The sequence below is a fragment of the Sinocyclocheilus grahami genome, unplaced genomic scaffold, assembly GCF_001515645.1.
Source record: "Sinocyclocheilus grahami isolate Dianchi unplaced genomic scaffold, SAMN03320097.WGS_v1.1 scaffold176.1, whole genome shotgun sequence".
In the NCBI taxonomy this organism is placed as follows: domain Eukaryota; kingdom Metazoa; phylum Chordata; class Actinopteri; order Cypriniformes; family Cyprinidae; genus Sinocyclocheilus; species Sinocyclocheilus grahami.
Window position 1 is genome coordinate 2,174,288 of NW_015505355.1, and position 9,891 is coordinate 2,184,178.

Sequence of the window (9,891 nt, forward strand, 5' to 3'; positions counted from 1 at the left end):
AGGAATGCGACATTTGTAGCCTATGTCTAGGATTCGTCTGTGCGTTGTGGCTCTTGATGTGCTGACGCCAGCCTCAGTCCACTCCTTGTAAAGCTCCCCCAAATTCTTGAATGGATTTTGCTTGACAATCCTCTCAAGGCTGCGGGTTATCCCTTTTGCTGGTGCACCTTTTCCTACCACACTTTTTCCTTCCACTCAACTTTCTATGAATATGCTTGGATACAGCACTCTGTGAACAACCAGCTTCTTCAGCAATTAACTTTTGTGGCTTACCCTACTTGTGGAGGGTGTCAATGACTGTCTTCTGGACAACTGTCAAGTCAGCAGTCTTCCCCATGATTGTGTAGCCTTTTTTTGGGTTTTCATAATTTTGGGTTTTCATTATCTGTAAGCCATAATCATCAAAATTTCAAGAAATAAAGGCTTGAAATATTTCACTCTATGTGTAATGAATCTATTTAATACATGGGTTTCACTTTCTGAAATGAGTGACAAAAAATATTGACCTTTTTCATGATATTCAAATTTTTTGAGATGTACCTGTATACAGTATATTATACTCTGTTTATGCTATGGAGCAGCAGTACTTACCACACATTTTACAAGATTAGATGTTTGACAGTGGTGCTCAGGATCTGCAAATCATTCGCCATCGTTCTCACTCATCTCTCCTTACTCTGTTTATGTGGTAAGTGAAATTTTATGTACTGTAATGTAGCAGGCAACCGTTACACCATGTCTACACCGGATGCGATAGTTGTCGTGTCGCGCTACGCCGCATCTACACTGTATGCGACAAAGCGACCGTTGAAAATCGTTTTAAATTTGTGTCAGCACGTCATAAATAGAACGCGGCAGCAGTTTGCTGTCGGGGATTTGTCGCGCCACATCCAGTGTAGACAGCATCACTGATTATAATGAGTTCTATACACAAATCTATATATAATGAATCTCTATTATAGATCAGCGGTTCTATAGTATTTTGTCACACCGCTCGCGTCCGGTGTAGACACGGTGTTAGGAATAGTTATTTGTTTTCCGTGCCATATAAGGATTGACGCTTCGGGCACACCCCCTAACTCCAACGCCAGCACCATGTGATGATGTCATTATGTCAGATTCAGTTAGACCTATTGGACTGCACCATCTAGAGTTTCATGACAGAATTTTGGATTTATCAGCTGATATTAGATATACAGTGGGTACGGAAAGTATTCAGACCCCCTTAAATTTTTCACTCTTTGTTATATTGCAGCCATTTGCTAAAATCATTTAAGTTAATTTTTTTTCCTCATTAATGCACACACAGCACCCCATATTGACAGAAAAACACAGAATTGTTGACATTTTTGCAGATTTATTAAAAAAGAAAAACTGAAATATCACATGGTCCTAAGTATTCAGACCCTTTGACTTAAATGATTTTAGCAAATGGCGGCAATATAACAAAGAGTGAAAAATTTAAGGGGGTCTGAATACTTTCCGTACCAGATATATATATCTGGCACTCATTTAAAGGAGTAATCCACCCAAAAATTAACAATAGAACAATAAAGATTTTTAGCTGAAACCGTGGTTCTTGGTGAAAAAAAATTGTATACAAGTTGATTTTTAAAACAATAATTTAATAATACTGTTAAATGACAGTACCGGCCTTCCTAAATACTATACTCTGACTGTTCAACACCATTCTGATCCAGACAGCTGAAACAGCCTTTTAAAAAGCACTTTAAAGTGCTCTCGACTACATCGCATAATGCTTTTCTTGATCATATGACGAAATACTGAATAAGGGCAGATTTTTGAAGTGTCTGCTGTCATGAGAACTAGTGCAGTGCTTCTGGTTTGAAATTTGAACCACCTCTGAATGATTTTGTTGCAGCTCTGCTACGATTACAAGCTCACCCCGGTTGCAGATCAGAGCAAGATCCCATGTCACTGTGGAGCCGCCAACTGCCGACTCATTTAAAGGAGTAATCCACCCAAAAATTAACAATAGAACAATAAAGATTTTTAGCTGAAACCGTGGTTCTTGGTGAAAAAAATTGTATACAAGTTGATTTTTAAAACAATAATTTAATAATACTGTTAAATGACAGTACCGGCCTTCCTAAATACTATACTCTGACTGTTCAACACCATTCTGATCCAGACAGCTGAAACAGCCTTTTAAAAAGCACTTTAAAGTGCTCTCGACTACATCGCATAATGCTTTTCTTGATCATATGACGAAATACTGAATAAGGGCAGATTTTTGAAGTGTCTGCTGTCATGAGAACTAGTGCAGTGCTTCTGGTTTGAAATTTGAACCACCTCTGAATGATTTTGTTGCAGCTCTGCTACGATTACAAGCTCACCCCGGTTGCAGATCAGAGCAAGATCCCATGTCACTGTGGAGCCGCCAACTGCCGCAAGTGGATAAACTAACAAGGAGTAACACCAACAACAACTCCAACAACTCTGAGGTGCCAATTTATCAGAGGAGACGTGCAAAGAGGAAACAGCCAATCCTGGAAGTTGTCGTAACGGGCGATCATTATTTTTAATGTGCAAAACTAAGAGGAAAACACAACGCGAGAATACAGCATTGTGTGAGAGCCATTCGTATCATTTCTTGACTTGAAAGGAAAAGGTTCTGTTATGTGCATGTGCCATGAGTCTGTGTGTGTCTGTGTTTGTCAGCTCGAATGCGTGTGCGTCACACGGGGGCAGATTTCACCAGCGAATGAGGACGGAGAATGAGCGCGAGCACTGTGCCGGGTATTGCCTTATAGGTTGATGGAGGGGCAGGCCCATCTGTATGACGAGATCTGTAGAGACTGAACCGTAGAAATCAATGTAGAACATCACTGAATGGAGAATGTACGGAATTGACTTCCGCAAAGGGAAAAAAACATGTTGCACTAAAAAAAAGAAAACAAAAAAGAAACAGAAAACAAAATGAACTCACAAAAAAAAAAAAAAAAATCAAAATACTTGATTCCATGAGTCAGTTTTATCCTAGATATCTCTCATTGTTTAGTGTAAGAAAATAAAGGTGTTTTGTATTTATTACTGTGTGAGTGAATGAATGGGCTTATTTTTAAAAGCGGTTTTATGCCGATCAAAAGGAAGCCCGACTGCGATTCTTGCACGCAGTTTGAGATTCTGTTACATCTGTAAATACCGTGTAAATATAGAGAAATATCGGAATGATTGACCAAATACTACCTTATTCACTACCTTATTCATATTGATGTTCAGATATTTTAGATGTGCTGTTTTGTTTTGCTTTTTTCTCCTTTCTTTTCCTCTTCGGAATTATTTAACAAAGACACATCATGATACCACGTGTACACGTATAATTACGAAACTGTACAGAATTACAAAGGTGATTTCACAAGAAAAGTATTTTCTCTGTGCTTAGGATGTGGCATTTGTAGTGACTTTGTGGTTTATACATTATTGCTGACCATTTTGTTGGTTTTCATTTCATTTTATTCCATTTTATGTTACGGATAGCAGCGACACGGAATTCAAAATCTAGTAAATCAGGTGGGATTGTAGATGTAGGGATAACTGTGAAATGAACTTTAAACCTCACAAACCGATTCCGAGATCACAAGCGTAACCTGAGAACAGGCACAAGTAGATCATGCTCATTTTTTATAAAGGCTGTCGTAAGGATTTTATAAACCTGCAATGTCGTTGTGCAAGAACGAGAAGTTGTTCGATTGAGAAGCTTGCTTGTTGGAGACGGTATGAGCGGGAATCGGTGGGAAAGAAGGGTCAACGTAACTCTGAAAATGATGTACATATGAAAAACATATGCTTGTATTAGTTTTATTGATTGAAGTGAAGCATCTGTTAAGAGAGCGCTATTCATTTTGTAGCCAAAAACTGTTTTTCACATTTCACATGCCTTGTTATTTCAATTTGGGAGTTTCTGTGTGCACAATTTCACGTTGAAAATGGACAGTTTAGACTTTGTATTGTACTGGGCATGAATTTTTTCAAAAGAGTCAGTTGTATATATTTTTTCTCAATGAACAGCTGTAACAAAATTGTTTCATGGATATTTTCCTTGTCTTGTAAAATACATCAATTTCCTAGTGTTTTTTTCTTTTCTTTTCTTTTCTTTTGCTCTGTATAGTAGTCTAAATTGTTTTGGAAACTGAAGCTTTTTTGAAGTACACAGAGCGATATAGGGTTTGGTATTTGAGGAATTGAATTTACATTTACAAAAAAATAATAAAATATTTTACATCATTAATTGATGCACAACTTCTTTTTCTTCTGGTAATGTGTTGCTATTTTTGAAGTTATACTTGAAGAAACATTACGACTATTTCAGTGTTGTTTCAGAATGTTAAATATGAAAAATGCTTGAAATGTCATTCCTTCGTTTAAGATTTTAGGTGATGCGTTGTTTTACTCTGTTCTCTAAAGACATTTTCACACCAAATGGCACATGAAAAACATTTGGAAACAATACTATTTTACATTTGAAATATTTAACCCTAGATTATTCTAAACCTGGGAGGAGGGAATCCTGGTCACGTTTCACACTTCTCATAATTTACCCGGGGGTTAATTAATCCTGAATTTTTATAAAAGGACGCTTAACATTACATTCTTAAACCTTGGGCTAACCATAGATAACCTATGGGGTTAACGTTCTTATTTGCATATTTGCAGTGTCAGTGTCATTGATTGGACGAGTGGGGCACGTGACCTGTTTACATAACGGCTCTGGCATTGCGCATCCTTTATTGCAGACTGTACTATCAAGGTTTTCCTGAAGGAACTTTTCGGACTACAAAGGTAAGAATGAAACGTCTATTTTCATTCCAATTGATGCGTTTTCAGTTACCATTTGCTATTTTCTCCCTCAAACGATCATTTATACAACACGCAGTGCTTTTCTGTGACTGTCGAAAAAAAAAAGTGAATATGAGGCACACAATTTACCTGTCGCAGGGAGCATGATAACATAGCTGATTTTGACAGTTGACCGGAAATTACTGACCTGGTTTAACTAAAACCAGAAAGTAACCGTGCATATAGTCAATTTACCCTTCGAAAAAGACTTGCCCTCCTTATTTATATTTGCTACGTCCAACAAGTCATACCCTCTCACGCCACACATCATGTTTTCATGGAGTGAAAAATACATTGCTGAGAAACTAACAATGCACTGAAAGACAAGACAGCAGGTTACTTTCAGATGTGGGTAGAGTATCCAAAAACTGGACAAGTAAAAGTACTAATAGAAATAATTACTCAAGTAAGAGTAAAATTAATAATCCTAATAGTAACTTGAGTATAGATTACAAAAATCCAATCAACATCTTTGGATCTCACATATATATATATATATATGTATGTGTGTGAGCTGTTGAAGCTCTCCACCACCAGATCCTCCAGTCAACCCTATTGGCAAAGGGCGTCAGCACTCCAGTGGTTTGAGTCTTATCTCTCAGATAGGTCCTTTAAGATATCTTGGAGGTGTGAGGTGTCCAAGTCACAATATCTAGCTACTGGGGTGCCTCAGGGCTCACTTCTTGGACCACTTCTCTTCTATGTCTACATTCTACATGGCATTACTAGGTTCTGTCATTCAGAAACATGGCTTTTCATATCACTGCTATGACACTCGACTCTACCTCTCATTGCATCCTGATAATCTGACGATAGCAGCTCACATCTCAGCATGTCTAACAGACATTTCTTGCTGTATGAAGGACCATCACCTTCAACTCAACCTTTCCAAGACAGAACTGCTTGTGGTTTCAGCAAACCCATCACTTCATCACAATTCCTCCATCCAGCTAGGTGCATCAACCATAACTCCTTCAAGGACAGCCAGGAACCTTGGAGTTGTGATTGATGATCAGCTGAATTACACAGACCACATGCCAGAACAGTCCGGTCCTGCAGATTTGCTTTATACAACTTTAGGAAGATCAGGCCCTTTTTTCAAACCATGCTACACAACTCCTTGATCAAGCTCTTGTTCTGTCCAGCCTGGACTCTCTAGAAGCTTGCATTCTGCAAGTGAACGGCGCATTATTGTGCCATCCCAAAGAGGCACAAAATCACTTTCACTGATTTTTACATTAAATGTTCCCTCCTGGTGGAATGACCTGCCCAACTCAATCCGAGCACCTGAGACCTTAGCCATCTTCAAGAAACTGATAAAAACACATTCTTCCATCTACACTTGACCCTCTAACACTTGCACTCTCTATTCTATTTCTATACTAACTACTTGTTTTGAAAATTGACCCTCTAAAACTAGTGTTCTCTATTCTTTTTCTATCTAGCTACTTGTTTTCTTTTCATTTACTATAAAAATGACCCTCTAACCACTAGCGTTCTCTATTCTTTTTACTTTATTTATTTATTATTAAAAAAACGTTGCTACATGTACCGCTTTAGACTAACCGAGACTTGTCACAGCACTTACATATTATTGCTCTTTTGATTGCTTCAATTGTCCTCATTTATAAGTCACTGGATAAAAGCATCTGCTAAATGACTAAATGTAACTAATCTTCATCGCAGGCAAAGAGTAGAATTTGCAGATTTGGTTTCCGTTGATGGTAGGTTAATGGCCAATTCATCCAAAGCTCTTTTTGTTCTCTGTGTTCTTAAATTTACCGTTATGAATGAGAAACAGCTTCAGATGATTCAATAGAGTGATTCATTCATGAATGGGGCATCATCGCTCATGCCCCAGGCTTGAGGCAGCACGCTTGGAATAAATTACACCTTTCTTGACATGTATTGCTTTAAAATTAATTAGATGTATTAGAGTAAATGTACTTCATTACTACCTACCTCTGGTTACTTTTGGTATGAAACAATGTCTCAGCTTTCAAATTGTCATTTTTTAAGAAATTCAAACAATAAATACTGTTTTGTGTCATGACAGATTGCTGTAGCGCCTCAGTTCAAGAGACCTCTTTACTAGTTATAGCACGAAATAAACATGAATGAACATCAGAAGTTATCTTCTTTCAACCACAGAAAGATGTCAATACACACCATTTTTCAAGTTCAAGTCCACCGACATTAATCTACTGGTTTGTTTGTCAATCAGACTCCCGGCAAAGGGTCAATTGTTTATCTGTTGCCAAGCGTCTAACCGTGACATTCTAATATTAAATCGTACTAGTTTGACACCACAAAAAGCAGTGCTTCCTGCTCTGGAGCAGGGTTTCATAACCCCGGGTATAAAGTGGTGTGAACCCGCTTCTAAATTGTGTGAAATGTACCTTTACTCTGGGTTAAAAGCGGGGTTTAGAACGACGACTACCAGGGTTAGGAGCAGTGTGAAAAACCCTAAAGTATTCACAAGGAGCTTTTCACAGCAGTGACGATCATTCATCTAACAGCAGTTGTTAATTGTTTTTCTTAAGTGAGGAGGTTGTATGTATATGGTGGTCTAAGGTTCTTCTCATCTTCCTTTGACCAAGCAAAACACTACAACACACCCTGAGGCTCCATGTAACATGAAATACTAAATTTGAACAATAGAGGTGGCACTATTATCAAATTAATGTGGTGTGGTCAGTATAAGGCGACAACAACACATAAAGTTTGGTGTCAATATGTCAAAGCTTTGCAGAGATACAGCCTCAGATGCAGTTTGACACCATGCCATCAAATTTGTTAATGTGGTAAACAAAAATCATTTTGCCAGTCAACAAGAAATTTTTGCCTATCAACATAAATTTTGTTTCTAGCCCCTACGGTTAAAAAATTATTAGTATAAACATAAGTTCAACTTTGAGCTGTTGGTGGCATTAAAGGGTTTGAGTTATAGACTCCAAATTTGCTATGGTGAGAGTTCAGACTGTCCTGTGCCAAATTTAATAACTTGCCCGCAAGCGGTTCTATGGGCTGTCACTGACTCCCAGAGTGGGAGAAGAAGAAGAAGAAGAATAGGAACGCCAACGATTATGAGAGGTGCCTAGTGCCTACGCACCTTTGGTGCTTGGCCCCTAATTATAGATGATAACTGAATCAAGTAAATATTAAAATTGTAATAGCAAATAAGTTAAGATCAGTCTCAGAGAGTAAAATAAATCAAAGTATTAATATCTAAAGTATTGTATCTAATAGATTAAGTTTGTGAAGATCTGAGTATAGAGAAAGAAAAACAATATTTGCAGAGTGCAAGGAGAGGAAGAAGAAGAAGCCCCCAGTCTTCTGAAACTAAACATTTTATATGCTGCGCCTACATGACAGGAAGGGACTAGGGAAAGTACCTACGGAAGTTATATGTACTTCTCTTGAAACCAATTAATGATGTAATCAAGACAAAATGGTCCTTGTAAGGCACACAAAATAACTTAATCAATTGTGGTTTTAACACCTTCAGGGAGAATATAGCCAAATAAGCATAACTTAGCTTTGCAGACACTATTTTGCAAGTCTTCCAGCAAAGGTTCTAAAGTACATTTAGTACAGAAAATACATCAATTTCTAGAAAAATACGACGACTTCAATCTTTTTTTTTCATTGTTATATTTCTGCTGCCATGATGTTATGCCAAGGGTTACAGTTGAACATTTAGACAGGACGACAGTCTAAAATTAAAAAAAATTTAGGCCTAAATGTAAGATTGATGTTTTTGAATTATTACATATTCATCCATAATTGTGTTTTAACTATACAATAACCAGGTTAATATATCATCAATTGAATAATATCCATATTTTAACAATGTTCGTACTTTTTAACTGAATACATTTGATTGTTTTCACAATTAACAGATGTTTGCTGATTCTAAGCAATAGAAAAAAATGCATTTTAAAAATATGATTTAATAATTACACAAATATATTAAGTGCGTGTGAGTGACGTGATATGTGGCCAAGTACGGTGACCCATACTCGGAATTAGTGCTCTGCATTTACCCATCCAAAGTGCACACACACAGCAGTGAACACACACACACCGTGAACACACACCCGGAGCAGTGGGCAGCCATTTATGCTGCGGCACCCGGGGAGCAGTTGGGGGTTCGGTGCCTTGCTCAGGGGCACCTCAGTCGTGGTATTGAAGGTGGAAGAGAGCGCTGTACATTCACTTCCCCCACCTACAATCCCTGCCGGTACGAGACTTGAACCAGCAACCTTTACACACACACACACACATTTTTTTCTTTGAGTGCAGAATTCTTATTTGTTTCTTATCTCTTTTATGTATGACTGATCATATAAAATTATAAAATGGGCTTGTTATTTGAAAGCTGCTAATTTTATACTATATTTAATCAACAAAAATGCAGTTGAAACACCTGCTGTACTGTTAAAACTGTATATCGTGCCTTTATAGGCGCACAGATTTGAACTATTGCAACACCCCACCAATATCCAGAAACCCAGCTCTCTGACACTTTCAAAAGAAGGATTTGATGGCCCTGAAACTGCAGTCCAGGATGCATTTTACAGCCAAGCAATTTGTAGTCAGTTGTTCCACTGTCCAAAAAAATTATCTTCCAATTTATCTACATTTCAAACCCCGGGCAATTCGTTCACATCAGGTTGTCCCACCAATTTCATCTTGAGAGCTGACTGAACTGGAACAATGTGCTCCAGAGCAGAAGAAAGGAAAGCTGTTTGGCCACAGTGCCAGACATCATGTTGAAAATGATGAAAACCAAAACCTCTGACCAAACATGCCTCGTGCAGACCTGATGAGAGCGTTTGCTGTCAGGCTGCTTTTCTCTGACCATCAGTCAGACACAAATTACACGTTACACCAGAATGTACAGTACAGTGGTCTTACACCAATAAGCTTGAGTTCATTTAAAGTTCAGCATGTGTAACTTGAGAATGACATCTCTGCCAATAATATAGGATGATACTTATGCTTCCTTTAATCAAGACGAGCATCACT

At 37.9% G+C, this 9,891-nt stretch overlaps 1 protein-coding gene across 1 annotated transcript in view; it reads left to right on the forward strand.

Annotated features, from left to right (window-relative positions):
• Positions 1 to 2,913, forward strand: part of kmt2cb (lysine (K)-specific methyltransferase 2Cb) — a 134,740-nt gene extending 131,827 nt beyond the window's left edge. The window contains exon 60 of the mRNA XM_016283713.1: positions 2,319 to 2,913. Coding sequence (XP_016139199.1) covers positions 2,319 to 2,427 — 109 coding nt within the window. The 3' untranslated portion in view covers positions 2,428 to 2,913. The remainder of the gene's footprint in view (positions 1 to 2,318) is intronic.
• Positions 2,914 to 9,891: the final 6,978 nt, after the last annotated feature.